Below are 23524 nucleotides of genomic sequence, written 5' to 3'. Positions count from 1 at the left end.
AGTATCATATCTTTTAACTATTTAACTCTAACTAGTTAATATAGGAGAGTGATATTCTTGCCACCTTTTTATTTCTTGTTTTGTCTTCTTGTTTGCTTTTTTCTTTTGAGAAGGGAAAAATTAGTAAAATCTAATGCAGCATTTGAAACTATTAATAGTTGCTATAGTAGTGAGTAGCAGCAGTAGTAAAATGTAGGTACCAGTACATCAAAGTGACACCGAATAGGCTAAGCCTGGGAATGAATCCCTAACCGACCAGTTCAGTATGATCATGGCAGCAGACTGACTGGTAGAAGAGTAACAGGAGGAATATGAGAAGCAGAAGACTTTTCAGTATTTCTTTACAGAAAAGTCATCTTCCTGTCTGGTCACATTCCTGTTTTTGAAATAGCAATGCCAGCATAAAAGAATATATGTCTGAAAGGTAGATAAATGCACCTGTACATGCCTTTATATGTATGTATGTATCATTGTATCTTGTGTTGCCTTGGCTAAAGAATTCAGATACCGTCATACTTCATTAGGCAATAGCACTTTCATGAATGTGCTGTTTTCATTCCAAGACTCACTGTATTCAAGTAAATGTAGTCATTTGTAAAGGCAAGTATGTCTGGTTTTTACTTCAATCCTGCAACCAAGTTTAGCAAATATATTAAGCTTAATGAAGTCACTTTAGCCCAGCAGTTTATCAGAATTTATGGAGCACCTATTAAGCTAGGCATTAGAGACAAAAAGACACCTGGATAACATTCCTACCTTTGATCTTGAAATTTAATGGAACTCAAGGACAAAAGGCTTTCCATCAGGTATTAGCTATGGGAGTAGAAGAGTGGGCTAAAAGAAAGTGCTTTTCATTTTGAGGTTAGTAACCCTGCTGATATATTAGATCAATTCCTCAGTGTTTACTATGAAAAGCCAGCTGAATTTAATGAAAGTTCTCCTGAAAAATAAAAAGGCATATGCTTTGACAAATATTATGTAAATTTAATTTATTCGTATGTGTTAGAAGGTAGAAGTATGCATTATTTCTGAGTGGAGAAATATGTACTATGTTGGAATGTACTGACAGAGCAAACTCCCAACAGGACTGAATAGAATGCTTTTTAAAGAGTTTGTTCTCCTTACTTTAAACATAGTTCTTATAGTAAAAATTGTATTACCTAGAAATTGACATAGAAATCTAGAAGAAGCAGTGTTTCTGATTCTCCTATTATATTGTTTAAGGACCAGAGTGATTAACTGCTGTCAGCAGTTAATGAATAATGTTTGAATAATGTTAGGACGTGTAAAACTGCCAAGTTAAAGTTGTTTCTGATGACTTTAACTAAGCCAAATAGTACCTTATGGAAAAAATAAAATCTTTCCCCGATGCTTCACGCAGGTAGGAAGCAGAAAGCTTCAGAAGTCCATGGAGAAAAAGACAGGTATTTTTAACATAGTTTAATTAGTATTATGTGAAGCTAGAATTGATTCTAAAAATAGGTAATTGAAACGTTTTTGTTTAATATATTTATCTTAGAAAAAAGAGTGATAGAAATATAAATCTCAAGTTATCTCTGGGGTAATTCAGAAATAATTTTATTTTCCTCCAGATCAAAGCTCCATTTTCCAAATATTTGAACAGAAAGTTAGAAAACAAAAAAATGTAAGGAATTCTTAGAAAAAAAGCAACCAGTAAGTTAGAAAAATCCCTCTTTCAAGTCCTTTTCTTCTCCTTTTTATCTTTAGATCCTTCCTTTGCCAACTTGTCTAGTCTAGTTTTTCCTTCTCCAGGGGCAACTTGAGATTTACATTTCTGTGAAAGGTCTTTCTGAATCTGCTTATTCTAAGAAGGTCTTTATTGGCTTGTAGAAATGGATGTATTTTGCAGTATTGTGCTATTATACATAGTTCATTATAATTAAATTCATTTCCTCATTTCTACAATATATGTAGAATAAAACACATTCTACTATAATACTAGGACTTTGCTGGCTGCTTATAACCATATAAATATGGTTTAGAACCTCTGAATATGTATAAATTTATTATTTAATTTTTAAGAAATAATAATTCAGTTGTTTGCTTTGCTCTTCTTTAGGTATGTTAGAGCGGAAGTTCTGGCTGGCTTTGTCAATGGCCTATTTTTGATCTTCACTGCTTTTTTTATTTTCTCAGAAGGAGTTGAGGTATTGTAAATAATGATTAGACTCACTCAATTACATTTCTATAATGAAAATGTTTATGAACTAAAAATACATGTTATAGAGCTCTTTCACGCTATTAAAGATTGAGGACAGTCTCAGGTTAGGTAAAATATTATGTAAAAGGAGCTTATAAAATAGTTGAAAAAATTAAGTATATGTGAAACTACTTGAAATTGAAAACAACTAAATGATAGTGCTTTATAGGCTATGAATGAAGTGTTTACTCTATGAAAAATAAAAGCACAATCTGGGTAGTGAGGTCTGCTGGAAAGAGTTCTTAAAAAGAACCTGAGAGTTTTGCCGGTGAATCTTTAATATTTGGTACAATTAAAAAAAAGGAAAGAGAAAATTGAAAGATCAGTGAACTTAAAATGAATGGCAATATTATTTAAAATACCAAAGAGAGATAGGTTTTAGATGAAATAGTCATGCTTTTAAATATCTGGTTTTTTATTTATTTAAATATTTTAAATATTTAAAAATAGTAATTATTACCTTGCCTACAGTAAGTGAGCACTGTTGTTTTTGTTTTTGTTTTTTCCCTATAAACTGTCTTGGCATATATTTTCAGAATGCTTTTAATTTTGAAAATAATAAATTTTTAAAGAATGTTTTTTGTTTTTACCAGTTGATTAATCAGAAATTATATCAATGCTCTTTGTTTGTATTATGTGTTTTCTAGAGAGCATTAGCCCCTCCTGATGTACACCATGAGAGACTGCTTCTTGTTTCAGTTCTTGGGTTTGTGGTAAACCTAGTAGGAATATTTGTTTTCAAGCATGGAGGTCATGGACATTCTCATGGCTCTGGTATGATGGTTAGAACACTACGTTTCTTCATTTTTCTCTTTTCCCTCATAATTGTCATTTTTGAAAATTGATAAATTTTAAAGTTAAAGCCTATGTTGATTTTTAATGAAAAAAAAATGTTAATAGACTTCTATTAATGTCTTCCTGAACCATCACTCCCCCTTCTCCATGTTCTTTCCTCTGAGTGCCATCTCAAGATTACACATGTTCTCAGCTTGGTATGGATTCTTCCAGAACCCTGCAGCTGATCTGTTTAGTATGACACCATTTATATGAAACCAACAAATAAACGTAAAAACCACAAAACAAATCTAGTTCCTAAAAATTAGAGTGTATGTGGGTATGATTCATTTTACCCTCTGTCTTTGAGATCTTTCTATTTGGTATACATTAGTCTGCCTTCTTTTGTTAACATAAAACTCCATGGTGTGGGATACGATGGCTTTTTTAAACTGGTCTTCTGTATATAGACTTTAAAGTTCTTTCCACATGAAGCATATCCTTGTGAACATGTACAAGTGTTTTTCGAAAGCTATATTGACCCATTTAGTAGCCATTAGTCACATGTGGCTATTTAAATTTAAATTAAGGTTAATTAAATTTAATAAAATTAAAAATTCATTTCTTCAATTAGGCTAGTGATGTTTCAAGTGCTCTGGAGCCACATAGGGCTGTCATATTGGATAGCAGATGTGGAACATGTCTATCACCACTCAAAGTTCTTTGCATTGCAATGTGCTGGAATATACGTACAGTTGCTGGAACACAGGAAACACAGTTTTTTAGTTTCAATAGACAATGGCAAATTGCCCTCCAGAATGACTCATCCACATTTACCCCAGCAATGAATGCCAGTACTGATTTCATCCCATTCACATCAAAACTTACTATTATGGCTTTAACACTGTTTTGTTAACACTTTGATAAAAATATTATCTCATTTTATTTATTATTTCCCTGATTAGTAGTGAGGTTGAAAATCTTTCTGTGTTTTTAGGCCACTCAAGTTTTTCCTCTCCTAGAATTGTCTGTTTATTTTTGCTTGTTTTTCTATGGTCTTCCTGTTAATCCATTTATAATAATTTTTATATATTTTGTATACTAATCACTTGTTTTTTGTGTTGCAAACATCTTTTCCCAATCTGTGGTTTATCTTTAAATTTTTATATAGGGTTTCTTAATTTGGATGTAGTCTTAGTGTTTCTGTCTTACTTTTTTTCTGGTATGTTTTCTACTTTGTTTGAGAAGTTTCCTATTCCCAAGTCATAAACATATACTCATATTTTAATACTGTTAAAATGTCAGGGTTTTTTTCTTCATCCATTTTGTTCCTTCATCTGTATGTAATTTGTTTTCATAATGGGGTGAGTTACGACTTAACTTTGTTTTTTTTTCAGTGTGAATAAGCAGTTTTCCAAGCACCAATTATTAACCTGCCTTTTACCCCATTGAGGTAAAAGAACACTTTTAGCCTATATTAAATTACCTTTCAAAGTTGTTTGGGCTTATCTTGCTCAACTAGTTTTTTCATCAGCTTGGCAAGTTGTATGAAAAATCTTTGGGGGATTTTGACTGGGAATGCATAAAAGAATTTTTATGTCTTTTACTAAATTGTCTTAGCTATTTCGATAAAGATCTTTGTATTTTTTGGTCAGTTCATTTTTAGGTAATTGAATGTTTTTATTGCTATTAGGAGTAAAAACTATTATTCCTGCTTGTCTTATTGCATAACTAGGACCTCTAGCACAGTGTTGATTAGATATACTTGGTGTGTATCCTTGTGTCCCTGAATGATCACCCAAGTAACTTAAAAAAATGCTGATGCCCAGGTTTATCCCAGAACATTTTTGTTAGAATCTCTGGAGGATGCCCCAAACATCAGCATGTTTTAATGCTCTCCAGATGACTTTAATGTGCATTCTTCTTAAGTCAATGAAGAATGCTACTGAAATTTTACCATTTGGTCTGATGTTTATGGTCTGTTTCTAATGAAACTATTTTATCAAGTTAAGGATATTACTTTTTCTTCCTGCATCTAAAGTAATCATTTTTTCTCTTTAGTTAATTTAAAATTTGTAATTACATTGATAGTTTTAAGAAACTGTCCTTAAATTTTATCATTAAAATGTATCCATTTAGGTCTGCATTTAAGTGTGTGATGCATTTTCAGTCAATTTTTATATATGGTGTGAGGTATGGGACCAATATCATTTTCTTATATATAGATTTCTGGTTATCTCAGCACCATTTGTTAAAGATTATCCCTCCCCAGCCCACTGAATTGTCTTGGCATTCTTGTCAACAATCAGTTGATCATGAATGTGAGAGTTTATTCCGAATTCTCAGGTCTATTTCATTGATCCTATATGTTTATCCTTATGCTAGTATTCTACTGTCTTGTTTAATGTACCTTTGAGGTAGGTTTCAAATTGGAACATAGGAGTTATCCAACTTTATTCTTCTTTTTTAAGATAATTTTACCTATTCCTTACTAATTTAAGATTATTTTACTTACATATATTTCCATATAGGGGCTTTTGGATGGTGCATCTGGCTAAGCATCCAACTCTTGGTTTAGGCTTAGGTGATGATCTCAGTTTGGATCATGAGATCAAGCCCCGTGCTCTGCTCGGCACAGAGTCTGCTTAAATTTCTCTCTTCCTCTTCCTCCACTCACTCCCTCTGCTCATTCCCATGTGTGCATGTGTACTCTGTCTCTAAAGTAAATCTTTAAAAAATTGTTTTAAGATCAGCTTATCAATTTCTGCAAAAAAGGGCAGTTGGGATTTTGATAGAAATTGTATCGAATCTGTCGATCAGTTTGGAAAGTACTGTGTCATGTTAGCAATTTTAAGTCTTTTTTTTTTTTTAAGTTATTTGTTTGTTTATTTATTTGCCAGAGAGGGAGAAATCACAAGTAGGCAGAGAGGCAGGCAGAGAGAGGGGGAAGCAGGCTCCCCGCTGAGCAGAGAGCCCGATGTAGGGCTTGATCCCAGGACCCTGGATCATGACCTGAGCTAAAGGCAGAGGCTTCACCCACTGGAGCCACCCAGGTGCCCCACAATTCTAAGTCTTCTGATCCATAAACATGGGATGCCTTCTCATTTACTATAGCTTCTTTATTTTCTTTCAACATGTTTTATTATGATTAGTGTACATGTTTCACACTTCTTAACTTTACAATTAGGCTTTTTTTTTGTTGTAGCTAATTGTAAATGTGATTGCTTTCTTAATTTCATTTTTTGATTGTTCTTTACTAATGTGTAGGGTTACAGTTCATTTTTGGATATTGATCTTGCATCTTACCACTTTGCTGAAGTTGTTCAATATTCTAATACATTTTTAGTGGATTTTGTAGAATTTTTTGGTATCATGTCATCTGCAAATAGAGATAATTTTACTTCTTCCTTTTGCATCTGAATTTTTTTTCCTTGCTTAATTGCCCTGATGAGATGTTTCAGTACAATATTAAAGGTTTTTTTTATTTATTTGATAAAGAGAATGCACTCATGCCAGTGGGGGGAGGAGCAGAGGGAGAGGGAGAAAGAGAATCTCCAGCAGACTCCCCACGAACATGGAGCCCAAGGCAGGGCTCCATCTCATTACCCTGAGATCATGACCTGAGCCGAAACCAAGTGTCCTACACTTAACCAACTAAGCCACCCAGGCGCCCTGCTTTGGTACATACATTCAGTACCGTATATTTCAGTAAATAGAAAGTGGTGAGAAAGGATATCCTTATTTTTTTTCTTGACTTTAGGATAAAGCTTTCTTCTTCTTCATTAAATATGATGTTAGCTATGTTAGCCCTGTATTTTTCAGAATTGCACTTTATCAGATTGAGGGAGTTCATTTCTATTCCTAGTCTACTAGGTTGTTGTTTTTTTTTATCACGAAAGGGTATTGGGTTTTGTCACAACTTTCTCCTTCATTTTTTGAGATGATCAATTTGTTTTTATTCTTTATTCTATTAAGACGACGTATTACATTGCTTGGTTTTGGGGTATTAAACCACCTTTTAACTCTTAGGATAAATTCCATTTGGCCATGGTTTATCTTTTTTATATATTGCTTCATTTGGTTTGCTAGTATTTTGTTGAAAACTTTCGTGTCTATATTCTTAAGGAATTTGGGCATGTAGTTTTCTTTTGTTGTCTTTGGTTGGTATTGGTATCAGGATAATACTGGTCTTATGTAATGAGTTGGGAAGTGTTCCCTTCTCTTCTGTTTATTTTTTTTAAGGGGGTGGGCAGGGAAGAGTGTGCAGTATTGGTATTTTTTAAATCTTTGGCAGAGTTCCAAATGAAGTCTTCTGGGCCTGGGCTTTCCTTTTTTGAAGTTTTTAAATTCTTTTTTTTTTTTTTTCTTGTTATAATTCTATTCAGATTTGATTTCTAGGAATGTTCGTTTGTCCATTCCATCTAAATTATCTTATTTGTTTACTTTAGTATGGCTTTTTAAAAAGTTCATTTTATTTCCATAGAGTCAGTTGTGAAGTCCTCCTGTCCCCATTTTAGTAATTAGTACCTTCTGCCATTTTTTTATTGGCTAATTTAGTTAAAGGTTTATCCTTTTTTTTTTTTTTTTTTTTTTTTAAGAATGCCCCTTTGGTCATAGGGAAATATTTTTCTAAGCACTGCTGAAATATAATTTTTAAGTTTGGTATGTCATGTTTTTCATTTCATTTTTGCTCATCTCAAAGTATTTTTCAATTTCCCTTGTAATTTCTTATTTAAGAGTTTGTCTTTCATTTTTCTTCTGTCATTGATATCTAATTTAATTCCATTGTGATCAGATGATACAATTTTAGGATTTCAGGTTCTTTTCAGTTTACTGTCTTATTTTATGACCTAGTGTTTGATCTGTATGGACAAATATATACTGGAGAAGAGTATGTATTCTGTGGTGTTCGGTAGGTGTCTGTTTAGGTCTAATTTGTCCATAGTTGTTCAATCTTCTAGTTTTTTGTTGCTCTTCTGCCTAGTTATCTATTTATTATTAAAAGCAGGTATTGAAGTCTCCAGCTGTTACTATTGAATTGTATATTTTTTCGGTCAGTTATTTTAGGTTTTGGTTCATGCATTTTGGAGCTGTGTTGTTCAGTGCACTATGTTTATAATCGTCATATCTTCCGAATAGATTGAACATGTTATTATATATGTTCTTTTTTTCTTAAAGTAATTATTAACTTACAGTTTATTTTGGGTGATATTATGATAACCATTCCAGCTCTTTTTTTTTTTTTTTAACTGCTTGCATGGTGTATTTCTCTTTCTGTCTTTTTTACTTTCAACCTGTTTATTATGTCTTTGACTCTAAAGTATGTCTCCTATAGACAAAATGTAACTGGATCATATTTTTTTAATCCATTCGGACAGTCTCTGTCTTTTGATTGGGAAATTTAAACAATTTACATCTCATGTAATTACTATTAAGGTAGGATTTACATCTGCCATTATAATATTTGTCTTCTTTATCTTCTGTCCTTTTTGTTACTCTATTCCCTGATTCCTGTTTTTAAGTAGATACTTTTTAGTATACCTTTTAATTCTCTTGTTTCTTTTACTATATATTTTTGAATATTTTCCTAACTGTTGTCCTGGGGATTACAAGTACCATCTTAATTTAAATCAGTTTAGTACAGATTAATAGTAATTTAGTAATATGCAAAACCTTTGCTCCAATATACTTCCCTATTCACCTCCCTTCTTTGTACTGTTATTATCATACAAATTGCGTGTTTTTATGATGTTCATCAGTACAGTTTTAAAATTATTACTTAATGCATTTGTCTCTCAAAATATACAGGAGAAGAAACAAGTCACAAATTTAAAAATACATTTATCCTCTGTCATAATTACCTTTACCAGTGCTCTTTATTTCTTTGTGTGGATTTTGGTTACTATTTAGTGTTCTTTCATTTCATTTGCAGGTAGTGTTTTCGTTTATGTGGTAATATCTTATTTCTCCTTTATTTTGAATGGAGAGAGTTGAATTTAGAATTCTTGGTTGAGTCTTTTTCTAACATTTTGATTTTGTCATCCCACTGGCTTTTGACCTCCATCGTTTTTATGGAGAAGACACCAGTTAATCTTAGTCAAGTTCTGTTATATATGGTAAATTATTTTTATCTTGGTGTACAGTGTTCAGTGTCTCTTTGACATTCATCAGTGTGACTATGATGTTTCTAGGTATGGCTCTGTTTGAGTTTATTCTTCTTGATTTCCCTAAGTTCCTTGAATGTGTAGATTAGTTGTTTTTTTTTTTTGTTTTTTTTTGTTTTTTTTAACAAAGTTGGGGAGTTTCTAGCCATTGTTCCTTCAGGTACTTTTTTCTGTCTCTTACTTCCTTTTGGTTTTGGGGGACTCCTTAATGCTTAATTTGGTATACTTGATTTTCCACAGGTCTCTAAGGCTATGCTTATTTTTCTTAATTTTCTTCTTTTCTGGTCCTCAGAGTGGACAGTCTCTATTGATCCTTTAGGTTTGCCTAACTGTAGCTCAGATCTGTTGTTGAGCACTTCTAATAAATATTTTATTTCAGTTATTATATTTCTTTAACTCCAGAATTTTTTGTTTGGTTCTTTTTAAATAATTTCTCTTTATTAATATGCTCTATTTGGTGAGTTATTGTTGTTATATTTTCATTCTTTAGACATGGGTTTCTTTATTTCTTTGAACGTATTTATAATGGCTGATTTAAATAAAGTCTTTGTCTAAAATCGGGGTCTCCTTTGGGAACGTTTTCTATTGGTTGCTTTTTCTGTGTATGTGGCATACTTTCATTTTTCTTTGCGTGTCTTATAATTTTTGTTGTTGAAAACTGGACATTTTATATCATAATGACACTGGTGTCATTACCCTCTCCCTTCAAAGTTTATTGTTGCTAATATTGCTGTTTTTCTTGTTGCATGACTGTCTTGGATTTATTGCTTTCCTGCAGTGTATGGCCACTGAATTTTTAGAGCTGACTCTAATATTCGCCACACTGAGAATAGAGGTTTTCCTAAGGAACTGCAAGTTTGAACAAAATACTTAACTGTGCTCTGGAGATGCTGCTTTTAACAGCTTCCAAAGAAGTCAGATCTCTCCACTGTATGCAGTGCTGCTGGCTTTTAACTACTATCAGTTGAGCTGGTACAGGAGGTGAAATAGGAATAGCCCCAAGTAAAAATAGCAAAAACCATCTAGTCTTACGGAAGTTTGATAGTTTCTTCTTGGATGGGTGCTTTTTAGTTTGTTTTCTGGTTTTGGTTAATTACCAGAGTTCTGAACTGGTTAATTTTTAGATGTGTTCCTTATATTTGTGTTGTTTTAGAGAGAGAGCTAATTTGCCAGTATCACCTCTCTGCCATTTTGGAGTTGATCTCCCCCTTATTCGTGATTTTCCATATAACGCAATACTGGATTTGGTTTACTGGTATTTAGGATTTTTGTGAATATTAGTGATGTTTTTGAGTTGGGTAACATCTGATCTTTTTCTGTGCTTTGGAATATCTTGTATAAGATGTTTCTTTGGTGGTTTAATACTTTTTAGGTCTGCTATGGACAGAGGATTCAGCATTATTTTGTTTTTGTTTTTTCTAAAGATTCTACCTGCTGTAATGTAATTCTGCTGATCTTTTATCAAATACAGTAGCTTCCCTGCCTCTGCCTCAAAGTGACCGTATGCATACATTTTGTTTCATCTTCGATTGTATATATAGTAGTACTTCACAAAGTTTTAGCTAAGATTTTTATCTGTGGTCTTTTATCCCCAGTGCCTGGAACAGTACCTATAACATAGTATCTTCCAAATAAGTATTTTCTGAATGAATGAGTAACATTATCTAATCTCTAAATATTTCTGTGTACTTCTCACTTATTTTCATCTCTAGTAAAGTCTACCACTTCCCTCCATATTTCATTTCTTTCCCATATTCCATGGTAGGAACTCAGTCCGTTTTAATTAATCTGTAACACTTTTTACAAGTAAATATTTAATTGAATCTCTTTTTAAAGCTAGTTCTTTTCACTAATGTCAGTATTACTGTAACCATTTTCATAATCTGTTTTTACATACTTTTTGTTCTAACTACTTTTTAGGCCATGGACACAGTCATTCCCTTTTTAATGGTGTTCTGGATCAGGCACATGGCCATGGGGATCATTGCCATAGTCACGAATTGAAACACGGTGCTGCACATAGTCATGATCATGCTCATGGGCATGGACACTTTCATTCTCATGGTGAGTACAGCCAAAATATTTTCAAATGGACAGCCTTCCAAATACACAGAACTTTTGTATAGATTACTCTCTTAGTTGAAAGAGTATCTTGAAAAGGTTTTGTAATCAACTGCCTTTCTAATGAATCAGACTAAATGGTTCCCAGGGCTAATTCATGTTTAGTATATAATGAAATTAACTCAGTATAATGCTGTGGATATAGCTTTTTTTCAGTGACTACATTATACTTTGTGCCACTATTTTAAATGAGTGTCAGTGAATGAGAAACAATTACATTTTAGCAAATGAATATTATAATTTTTTGAAGTATGATAAGGCCTTTTGTACTACATATAGGCTTATAAAAATACAATACGGTTTTCAGTTTTGCACATTTTCATTGTCATTTTTGGTAAATATCGCCTGATACTTCCCTTCCACATCTTCTTTATCCATCTAGGGATGGACACTTGGGTTGCTTCTACAATTTGGCTACCATAAATAATGATGCAATAAATAATGGTACATATGTCCCTTCATATTAGTGCTTTTGTATTTTTTGGGTAAATACCCAGTAGTGTGATTACTGGATTATATGGTAGTTCCATTTTTAACTTTTTGAGAAACTATAAGAAACATACTGTAAAAAAGGCAAGAGTCAAATGCTTAAGCAACTGAGCTACCCAGGTGCCCCTAGAATGGAACTTCTCTGTTACTCTGGAATATATTGTGGACTCCAAATAACTTAGTGATTTGAGAACTACTCTCACCCATTCAAAAACTTATAGTTATAAATTTAACAACATCCTGTTTATCTTTGAATTTTTATTTTCATTCCAGCATTTTATAATAATGGATTATATTAGGTTAAGTTATTGATTAATCATGTGTTCTACTTCTTGGCAATAAAATGCATATATAAATTTAAATTTTTTATTTCCTAGAAACATAAGATTTAGCATTTAAACACTTCTTTTGGATGGAGTTATTATAGTTATTACTAAAAGTCAAAGTAATTCTACTTGAAAAATGTTGATACATGTATAATCGTAAAAGGCAACATTTTCACTTAAAATACATATCTTAGTGAGATAATTTGAGCTCTTTTTTTCCTCAATTAGTGTATGGATAAATGACACTTATCAATATAAAAAGGTTTTGCCAATAATTCTGTTCCTATTTTCTAGCTTTATAATGTAAGTAATAAGAAACCTTAAATAGAAGAAATTGTGTTTATAGCAGTTCTAGTCAATTCTTTGAACACCTTCAGAATTACATTCCAAAAATTACATAGTGATCTGTTATCAAGAATTATTTTTGATGATCTATAGATTGACAGTTTCATTAGAATTCTATTAAAAACAATTGGAAACTGTATTGCTTACAAAGGGATTTTGCTGGTTAGTCAACAGAGTCATTACTTTTGTAGCATTACCACCAATATTTGCAATTAATCCCTTGTTTGTTGCCCTAGAATTTTTTTTATACCTTGAGTAATGCACTGCAGTAAGAATCTAAATAGGTGAAAGGTAGCTTTTTTTTAGCCAAGGGGGAGAAGGGTAAATGGCAAAGAAGAATTTACATGACCTCAGGGCACATGGAGATCATAGTGACTAGTAAAAGGAAATGCTAGGCTTCAAACACAAGGAAATCTGACTCCAGTGGTTTCTGGGTGCCTCAGTCGGTTAAGCATCTGCCTCCTAGTTTTTTATGTTGGTTGAGTGTCCCACTCTTAATTTTGACTCTGGTCATGATCTCAGGATCATAGGATTGAGCCCTGAATAGGGTTCCTTGCTCAGTGGGGTGTCTGCTGGAGATTCTTCCTCCATTCCCTTCCCCTCACCCCTCACCCCCTGCATACTCTGTAAAATAAATATTTTAAAAAAGAAAGAAAGAAAGAAAATCTGACTCCAGAATCTTCTCTTTACTGTTATTTCTGCCTCCACTGTTTATTAGCCAGTCTGAGGATACACAAGTAATAGGGGCCATGATTCCATTTTGGGAGACATCATAGTCTCACTGGGAAATACTTTGAGCTTTATATTTATTGAAATGCTACACTGTCAGTTAAACTAACTGGTTTTTTGTTTGCTTGGTTTAACTGCTCCTATCTCAGTGACCCAAACAGTAAAAGTATATATATTGCTCTTGGGTTAACAGGGTAAAGGATGGTTGGTGTTTCTCATTCAATTCAGGGATCTAGGTTCCTTTCATCCCTGGGATTCTTGACCCTTGGAATTCTTCACTGGATTCCCTATATCTCCCCGGAGATAGGGTACATAGAATATCATGTGGGGCTTTTTGATGAGCCTAGAAGTGGTTTACCTGTCATATATATTTTTTAATTTTATTTATTTATTGGACAGAGAGAGAGAGAGCACAAGCAGGGGGAGTGCCAGGCAGAGGGAGAGGGAGAAGCAGGCTCCCTGCAAACCAGATCCCAGGATCTGGGATCATGACCCGACACAAAGACAGACATGTAACTGACTGAGATACCCAGGCACCCTACCTGTCATATTTCTTTGCTTAACACTGTTAGATATATAACTTAAGAGGCCATGGGAAATGTAGTTTATTTGTTACCAAAGAAGAAGAAGAAATGGGTGATAAACAAGTAGCCAGTCTCTAAAGAAGAAGAAATGGGTGATAAACAAGTAGCCAGTCTCTACCACAGATAACAGATTTTTTTTTGTCCAGAAGGACTTTTCAGATTTTACATAGGTACGTGGGAGTTAATGTTGTTTTATACAACCATTATATTAGTATAGCAGAATATACCTTTCCACATAATTATGTAAAAAATTACTGTCTTTATCTGGATCTACTACCTTTAGACAAATCTCTTGCCTTGATCAAGAGCTGGATTTTTAGGACAGTTAACCCTTTTGACAATCAGCACGATTTTTTAAGGTGACTGCATCTTTCTCCCCACTGTATGCAGTGCCATATCACTGGGCAACATCTTCTAGCATTGTTACCGTCTCTTATCAAAGCTGTAGTGAGGCCATGTTAGCTCTTTGGTACTGTGGGCCAAGAACCATGACCCCAGGCAGGCTTTCTATTAGATATGTTCAGAAAGTTTGTCAGGCCTCCTGATGATCTCAATATTGCTGATCTTTTACATCATTTACTTATGTTTTCTGCTTTGATGTTAAAGCTCATAGTATCTTCAGAGTCAGTATAGAAATTACAGTATTTTTAAATTTTTTCATCATAAAGGTAAAATGGAAAGTATTTTATCTCCTTTCTTTGAAAAGCTTGCCACATCCATCTAGAAGCTGTTGGAAAACTCTTGTTTGCCACAGTCTGGTTACCCTGGGTGCTAACCTGGCTTCATTTCTTGGACTTCTTGTAACTTTCAGCAGTAGTTTCGTTTTGTTTCAGTTTTCCAGTTGTAAAATTAATGTAGCAAACTGTAGTATAAGATATGTTATGAATAGCAGGAGACTTTTCACTATGTTCTTAATTTACCATTTTTTACCAGATTGCTTGATATAATAATTTCCTAAATATTATGTACCATTGATGCATTTTGAAGTTGCCCATGTCTATCTCCATTAAATTATTATATTAAATTTAAAAAATAATTTTGTAAGTCTGTTGTGGCTGTATATAGTCATGCATCCTTCATGATATATTTGAATGAAGTGTTCTCTGAATCAGAAAAATTGAATTGGTAATTGAAGATATATTTTAAAATAACTTAACTCTCTACAGATGGTCCCTCCTTAAAAGAAACAGCAGGACCCAGCAGACAGATTTTACAAGGTATGACAAGCAATTTGTATATTTCTCAGTTTTATGAAACAAGTTTCATTGTGTTGAGCTATCTGAAATTTTCCTGTAAGAAAAATATGTAGAAGTATTTGTGTCTACTGTATTATCTTTCCTTGTGACTTTTAAAATATATACTATTAGGCATATTAGCCTACATTCTTTGAACTATCACTTGGCTATTTTCATAGATTTAATAAGATAACAGAGGTTAGAAACTATACTGCTTAACTATAAATAATAGTCATGCCCATGACTATAGTAATATCATGGTATAATTATATTTGCCTCCATAGAATTACTAAATATTTTTTCCAAGTTCAGTATTTAGTATGTATTTACACTGTGGAAAGATTTAGAGGAAAAAATGAAATGCATTCAAACCTTCACAATGTATAAGACCAAGAGTGAACCCTAATGTAGTTGGATTTGGGGTGATAATGACACCAGTGTAGTATTATCCCTTGTAACAAATGTTCTACTCTGCTAGGAGATTTTGACAATTTGGAATGTTATGCCCAGGACAGGGATATATGGGAAATCTCTCTACCTTCTGTTCAGTTTTGCTATGAATGAAACGTGCTCTAAAAAATTAACTCTGTTATATTAATATTAACTTCTATGTAAAATGCAAAGTGAAACCTTTGTCGTCATATCCACTGGCATCAAATGACGATGGCTAAGCAGGAGCTTACATGCCATGTAAAACAGTACATTACAAAATTTTATAAAGCAGAGAAAATCAGTTTTATCTGTGAATTATGACAGTTTTTCTTTTTGTGGTAGGAGCCGATCTTTGGCTCTGAATTTCTGTTTAGACTTCATCATCAAAGTTTCCTAATTCCCAGCTCCCCACCTTCCTGCTTTTAACTTTTGACTTCACTCTGACTCCCTCAGTATCTTGTGATCCAGTCCTAGTGTACCTATTTTTCTCCACTATTTCTTGATATAGCTCTAGCTTTTCTTTTTTTCCCCCACTATGAATGTGCTCCTCCATACTGAGGAGTTTATTTCAGGAGGCTTAAATGTGTCTTCCAGTCACTAGTTTTCCATTTGCAAAATATATAGAATTGGTTTAGAATAGCATTTGCTGAAATAGCTTGTAATCATGCATATGTAATGCATCTATATCCAATGCTATAAATTAGCTTTGATAATATGAGTTTATTTTTAGTTTTGGAAATCGTCACAAGTTGAGAGAAGGGAGGTTAGATTTGCCTTCCTAATTATCTTTTATATAACCTGTTATGAAAATTACTTTATGTTTTCTGAGTATCCATCAATTTATGGTGTCTGCAGCAGCCCAGTAGGTATCTCAAGGATAGGGAAAAGTGTCTGGCATTCAAAGTTTCCATGTGGATACTCATACATGAAAACTGAGATAAATGAGTTCTTCAGTTATTAGCAGCATCTTCAGTACGACCTCTGGCTAGAGGAAAGGATCAACAACAATAAAGCAAAGATTTAGAACCCCAGTGACTCACATATTAAAATTATCAGATACGAAGTACAAAAAATTAAGAAAATATATATATGACCTCTGTCTAGAGTGTTCTTGGGCAGTGAAAATATCCATATGCTACCAAGTCCAGCTCTTAACTTTTCTATCAGTTAAACATATGGGTTTAAACTTTTTTCTTCAGTGATTTTTCTTCTTGAAACAGTTACTAGAAAGTAAGCAGGGTTTAGGTAATTAATAACACTTGCTAATAGAGCCAGTTTTCAGGTTGGGGACTTTTCAGTCAAAGAAAAATCAAGAACAAATGATTCTTTTCTCTTCCCTTTCAGTATTTAGAGCTGTTTTCATGTCTGATCCTACTGAAACACTGATTAAAGAATATAAAGACTTGAAATCACATGTCACTTAAGAGTTTTGAAGCTTAGATACCTTCAATCTACATTGATGGGTATTTTTCTTCAGTTTTATTTTTTAAACTTAATGTGGCCTTGACACTTATTAGTCTGTTTAATTCTTTGCTATTTGAAATACCCTAGAAGAAGAGTTTTTTGTCTCTAAGTAAGCTTCAGCATATTTTTGTTATAGGAAATGGAGCCATTTAGCTTTTTGAAGAATAGTTATAAAGGTCAATACTCCATATGAATGAAGAAGTATATTAAGTACGGTGGGATGAATTATATTTGGTATAATACTTGATATAAAATTACACAGTAGTCGACAAAGATAATTTCCTAGAGCTCATTAAGATTTGATTCAGTAATAGTCTGTTTTTAAATTATTAGAAAGTGTTTTCAAGTTTTAGCAAATCTGTTTTATACCTCAAAGATAAATGGTTTGCCTTTAATTGTCCAGTGAATAATAAAGTAGAATACTTCTACAGTAGACACATGCTTTTTATTTATTATTTCTTTTCAGATAGAATAAATGCTATTTTAAAATGTTCCATTTTTTATAATATGATTTAAGTTTATTTCAAAGATAATGTTTTACTATACAGTAAATTTTACCTATTAAAGATCTAAATGTTGAATAATTTATTGTCTTAGTTAAGTCTGTTTAAGAAATAATGTATTTTAAACTTCTTGATCTTTTTAATGGTTTTCCATTCGATTATTAACTGTTAATATTTAATGGATTCTGGTTCTGATCCCGCTTCTGACCACAAACTAATTCTGTGCCCAATTCCAATGGGGGAGTGAAGAATGTATTCTCATACCAGCAAGCGGTTTTCTGATAACTAGAAGTCAGAGGGGCCTGGGACTGAAAGTTCCAACCCTCTAATCATATGATTGATTCTCCTGGCAGCCAGCTCCCATCCTTAGGTGGGGTCCAAAAGTATATTAACATTAACTGGAGAAACTTTGTCTTTGTCACTTAGGAAGTTCCAAGGGTTTTCCAGAAACCAGAATGAAGACCAAATACATATTTCTTATTATAATCACAATATTACAATATTATATAGGTTTCAAGACAGAATATCAGTATCCTACCTATCTAATATTTAAATAATAGCAAGTGTTAATTTAATTAACTTTTATTAGAAGTCTTTAAAATATTTTATATTTGCTTTTAAATATTCATATCTCTAATTTCTTTCTTATCAGGTTTGAGATTAAGGTATAATTTTAGGTAACAAAACCTTCAGGATAATTAATAAGTATATCAGGATTTACAGTCACAGTCCATAGGAAATTTAGTCTCAAGTAGTAATAATGTTAGTTACCAGCAGAGGGCTCTGTGTATCCATGTATTTGTAATCATAAACGCGTTCTTGAACAATTCTTTCAGCCTAATACCATTTTCTTCTAACAATTCTTTCAGCCTAATACCATTTTCTTCTAACAAATTATTAATTAACTTGTGGAATTTTTTAACCAGAGCTGAATGTGCTTAAAATAAACTTATTTCTGTTATCCCTCATGTATGTTATATCAAATATTAAGGAACATTAAAAACAAGTATAATTTATGAATCAGATATTTTAACCCCTGCTGATATAAAAAAGGAAAGATTATTTCAATTTCCGGAAGTATTATTACTTCATTACTGAGCAGTGAATCTAAATTCTCCCTGATTTTCAGATTGGTATTTAATTTTTTAATATATAAAATCAAGAATACAGTTTTAAGAAATATTTGTATTTTTCATTGATCAGAAGATACTATTTTGATTCTGATTATGCTTTGTTCCCAGGTGTATTTTTACACATTCTGGCAGATACACTTGGGAGTATTGGTGTAATTGCCTCTGCCATCATGATGCAAAATTTTGGTCTAATGATAGCAGATCCTATTTGTTCAATCCTGATAGCCATGCTTATAGTTATAAGGTAAGTGTTGTATGTTACTTTCAGGTATTAAAATGAGAGGTGAGAAATGTGGTACTTAAATTACAGATCTACAATACAAATTATGATTGTGTTGGCTTTCTTTTGGCCTTTAACAAATTCCTATGTAGATTATTTCTCTTTGCATCTTCCTATTTTTTTCTTTTGCCATTTATTTCTTGTTTAGGTTTTAATGCTTCTTTTTGGTATTTAGCAATTAGACTTTTGGATTTGCAATCCAAATTAGTAGGATATTTTTTAATCCAACATTTATATGTAGAGCAGAACACTGATAATATAAAATATATTAACTATAGTTAGAATCTTAATCTGTATCTTACAAATGCAAAAGAATGTTACAGCCTCTTCTATAACGATTTAATTTATAAAGTTACATTATCATTGCAGAAGTCGTATAAAAATGCTTATTGAGGTATATAAGTGTCTCTCTCTCTATCTAGTTTTATAAAATTCTTAAGGAAGGGTCTGTCTCTTAGTATAGTTTATCTCTGTTGTGCTAATGTGTATGCAAGGTGTGTGTGTATGTGTGTGTGTGTGTGTGTATAAATTCTTGATAAATATTTGCTAAATTAGATTAAATAGTATTTCAAATTTATCACACTCTGAAATATATTTTATTACTGATTTAATTTTTATCAGAATAATGAAATAATAAGTGCCTTTCAGTCTTGAATTATTCAGTCTTGAATTATTTTATGTGAATTATATATACATATCTATACATACGTCTTGATTTACTGTTTTTATTTATCCATAATGATTTTACTGTCAGCAAAACTTGCTTTCTGATGATAACTAGAGGGCATATGATGATTTTTTACAGATTATGGTTGAATAGAATACATTTATTTAATTATGAGGAATTATAATCTTATCAGTTACTCATAAATACAGATTTTGGAGTTCTTACTTTAAAAAAAATTTACACGTTTTGGGCGCCTGGGTGGCTCAGAGGGTTAAGCCTCTGCCTTTGGCTCAGGTCATGATCTCAGGGCCCTGGGATCGAGTCCCGCATCGGGCTCTCTGCTCAGCAGGGAGCCTGCTTCCTCCTCTCTCTCTCTGCCTGCCTCTCTGCCTACTTGTGATCTCTGTCTGTCAAATAAATAAATAAATAAATCTTTAAAAAATAATAATAATAAAATAAAATAAAAAAATTTACATGTTTTAAACATGCAGATTATTTTTTAAGTTTCTTCAAATTATTTATACTAGAAAGCAACACTACTATGTAAAAGTCTTAGAAAGTTTGAAAGTTTGGAAATCTTTGCTTTGTTTTGAGAGAGGGCATGTGAGTGGTGGGGAGAGGAAGAAAGAGAATCTTTTTTAAGATTTTATTTATTTATTTGAGAGAGAGTGGGAAAGTGTTTGTGTGCCCATGACAGGGGCAAAGGGAGAGGGAGAACCAGACTCCCCACTGAGCGGGGAGACAGCTATGGTTGGACCCTGGGATCATGATCTGAGCCAAAGGCAGACACTTGACTGAGCCCACTGAGAGAGAGAATCTTAAGCAGGCTCCATCCTCAGCTTGGAGCCTAACGCAGGGCTCAAACTCATGACCCTGAGATCATGACCTGAGCTGAAATCAAGAGTCAGATGCATAACCACCTGAGCCATTCAGGCACCCCTATCTTTGGAAATCTTAACTATACTTTCTTGAAAGTTCAGCTAACATCTCAGAGAATTCTATAAAACTTAACTCCTGATGGATTTGGTAACTTTTATACCTCTGTATTTGCATGTCCCATGTTTATTTTGTTTTGTATTAGAAGTTTTAGTTGCTTCTAATACTTACAGTAGGATCTTAATAATTGCTTTTTTTTTTTTTTAAACTTTGGCTCTGCTCTTACTATTTTAATTCTTCTATCTGTTGTCACTTTGAAGAGATAGGCTTCTCTGTCCCTCTCTAAACTCTTCTTTACCATGTGGCCACAGTGATCTTTCTTAAGTGAAGATTATGGTAAATGGAGAAACATTACCTTGCTTTAAGTTCTTCAGTGGCACTTTCTTACCTTCACAAGAAGTCTAAATGGCTCATTGGGGCATTATGATGTTACCCACTTACTTCTCAGTCTTTCTCACCCCTTCTCAATTTATATCTTCTCCAGTCACATTAAATTACTTTAAGTTTTCTGAAAATATGTTATGAGCTGCTTGGATTCTGGGCTTTGACCATATTTCCTTTGCCCAAGATACTCTTACACCCTGAGTGCCTGTCTCCCTCCTCCCACAAGTATGTCCATCATAACTGCTTATCCTTCAGATCAGATTGCAGTTTAAACAGCCCTTTCTTCAGGAAGCATTTCCGGATTGTCCACCTCTCAGGCTATATATATACCTATAGCACTTTTTACTATTCCTTTCGTGGCATTTACTTACCAAATTGAAATAGCTTGTTTCTTCTCTTTTAAGCTCCATGAGGGCAAGTTGTTTTTTCATTGTTGTAAATTCAGCACCAGAATCTGCCAGGCAAAAAGTTTGTATATTTTGGATTTGAATAAAAATAAATTAATGTCAGGACGCCTGGGTGGCTCAGTTGGTTAAGCAGCTGCCTTCGGCTCAGGTCACGATCCCAGCGTCCTGGGATCGAGTCCCACATCGGGCTCCTTGCTCAGCAGGAAGCCTGCTTCTCCCTCTACCTCTGCCTGCTGTTCTGTCTGCCTGTGCTCGCTCTCTCTCCCTCTCTCTCTGATAAATAAATAAAATCTTTAAAAAATAAATTAATTAATTAATTAATTAATGTTTTTTAGCCTTGGAGAATTACTTTCTCTTTTCCCAAATAAGGAATTCTTATGTAGTTCTGTTCCCATTCAGTTAAAAAAAAAATACATACTCACAACTTTTTTACTGGAATATGACACATTTAAAAACTGTACAAATCATTTTCAGCAAATATTTATTAAATAGACCCTCTCACCAAAGTGGTGATATGATACTGTTTTAATCTTACATTACAGTAGGAGAGCGAGAGAGACAACAAACAATAAATTATGCAAATATCAAATAGTTATTTGTAGCATGTAGAGAGTTAACATAGGATGTAGGATTGGGTTGCTACTTTAGATTGAGTGGTAAAGGAAGTCTTCTAAAGAGAGAACATTTAAACTGATACCAGAATGTCACCAGAGAGCCTGTCAGAGGAAGAGCATTCTGTAAGAAAGAGCTAGTATCAAAACCCTATAGTGAAAACAGCGTTGGCCAATATGGCAGGAGTGTAGGGAGTAAGAGGAGAGTGGTTTGTGATAAAATTGGAGAGACAGACCTGGGAAAATTAGCAAAGATTAGGGAAACACTGCAGTTTCCCAACTGCAGTGGGAAACCATAGGAAAGTGACATTATTTGGTTTGTATTTTTAAAAATTACTTTGGCTGGTATGTAGGTAATGGATTACAGGGGGCAAGAGTGCAAAAACGGCAGAGCAGCTAGAAACCTATTAGAGTTGATGAAATGAAAGGCCATGGTAGCTCATGTTACCCGTTTACTTCTCAGTCTCATCTAGGAGCTGGAAAGATACAGATAAAGTTAGAAAATGCTTCGGGCTTAGAGCTAATAAGATTTGCTTATGGATTATGAATGTTTAGTACAGGGTTGAATGAAAGAGGAATCAAGGATAGTTCTTAGAGCTTTTACATGAGCAGCCTAGTGCATGAAGGTGTCCTTATGCAAGAGGAAAGACTAGAGGAAGAATGATGTTTGTTTCTTTTTGAAAAGCACTGCAGATCAAAAGGTCCATTTTGGTTGTGATCAAGTTTGAGGTCTCTCACTAGATGTTTGTCTAGAGATCTCTCGTAGGCAGGGATGTACAAATGTGGAATTCTTGGGAGAACTCAGCTGAATACAAAGGATTGGAAATGGTACACATACAGATATAAAGTCATTGAGTGGCATTTATTTGGCATGAATCATAATTCACACCGCTTCCATTTTCCTGAAAAGCATCCTTCTATTCTGGAGAACCCAATTTAGCTTCAGGATTCCTTTCAGTATGATGTTTCATGCAGCCACAATCGGTCAACTACAGTTAGCTTTCAAGATAAAACCTGTGTATCATCCCTATGTAATTCTTTCGAGTCTATTTGTAAAACGTTTTCTCACTAGTTTACATAAATATATAGTCCCAAATTTATAAATTTGATTCTTTCTCATTATTGTTAAACTTTAATATTTTTATATGTTCTTTTCCATTGTTCTGATGACAAAAATAATACATTTAATTATAAAAAAAAACTCAAACATTAGTGAAATGTATAACTTATCTATTGAAGTGTTCTCATAATCTCACGTCTTGGAGATAAACCAAGAAACTTTAACATCTCTTAAAAATCATGGGGCACCTGGGTGGCTCAGTCAGTTAAGCATCTGTCTTTGGCTTAGGTCATGATCCCAGGGTCCTTGGTTCAAGCCTCATGTGGGCTATCTGCTCAGTGGGGAGCCTGCTTCTCCTTCTCCCTCTCCCTCTGCCTGCTATTCTGTCTGCTTGTGCGCTCTCTCTCTCTCTCTCTCTGTGTGTGTCAAATAAATAAATAAGTAAAATCTTTTTAAAAAATAATTCAATAAATGTTTTAGTGCATACTCTGTGCTAGACAGTAAATAACACAGGCAAATACCCAACCCCTACAGAGCTTATATTCTAATAGGTGTTACAGTGAATAAAGCAGATGAATGTACAGATAGATAACGTAATGTCTTAGGGGGGTGAATGCTATGAAGCAGTGTAAGGGGGTGTTATTTTAGAAGGGCTTGGA

At 33.4% G+C, this 23524-nt stretch overlaps 1 protein-coding gene across 2 annotated transcripts in view; it reads left to right on the top strand.

Moving 5' to 3' along the window:
• SLC30A7 (solute carrier family 30 member 7) overlaps positions 1 to 23524 on the top strand; it is an 86087-nt gene that overhangs the window by 17290 nt on the left and 45273 nt on the right. For both annotated transcript variants that reach the window (XM_032303836.1, XM_032303837.1), the window contains exons 4-8: positions 2081 to 2168; positions 2869 to 2995; positions 11080 to 11223; positions 14920 to 14970; positions 18629 to 18764. In XM_032303836.1, the coding sequence (XP_032159727.1) occupies positions 2081 to 2168; positions 2869 to 2995; positions 11080 to 11223; positions 14920 to 14970; positions 18629 to 18764 (546 nt within the window). The remainder of the gene's footprint in view (positions 1 to 2080; positions 2169 to 2868; positions 2996 to 11079; positions 11224 to 14919; positions 14971 to 18628; positions 18765 to 23524) is intronic.

The sequence above is a fragment of the Mustela erminea genome, chromosome 10 (assembly GCF_009829155.1).
Source record: "Mustela erminea isolate mMusErm1 chromosome 10, mMusErm1.Pri, whole genome shotgun sequence".
Lineage (NCBI taxonomy): Eukaryota > Metazoa > Chordata > Mammalia > Carnivora > Mustelidae > Mustela > Mustela erminea.
This window is presented reverse-complemented; position numbering and strand designations above follow the sequence as displayed.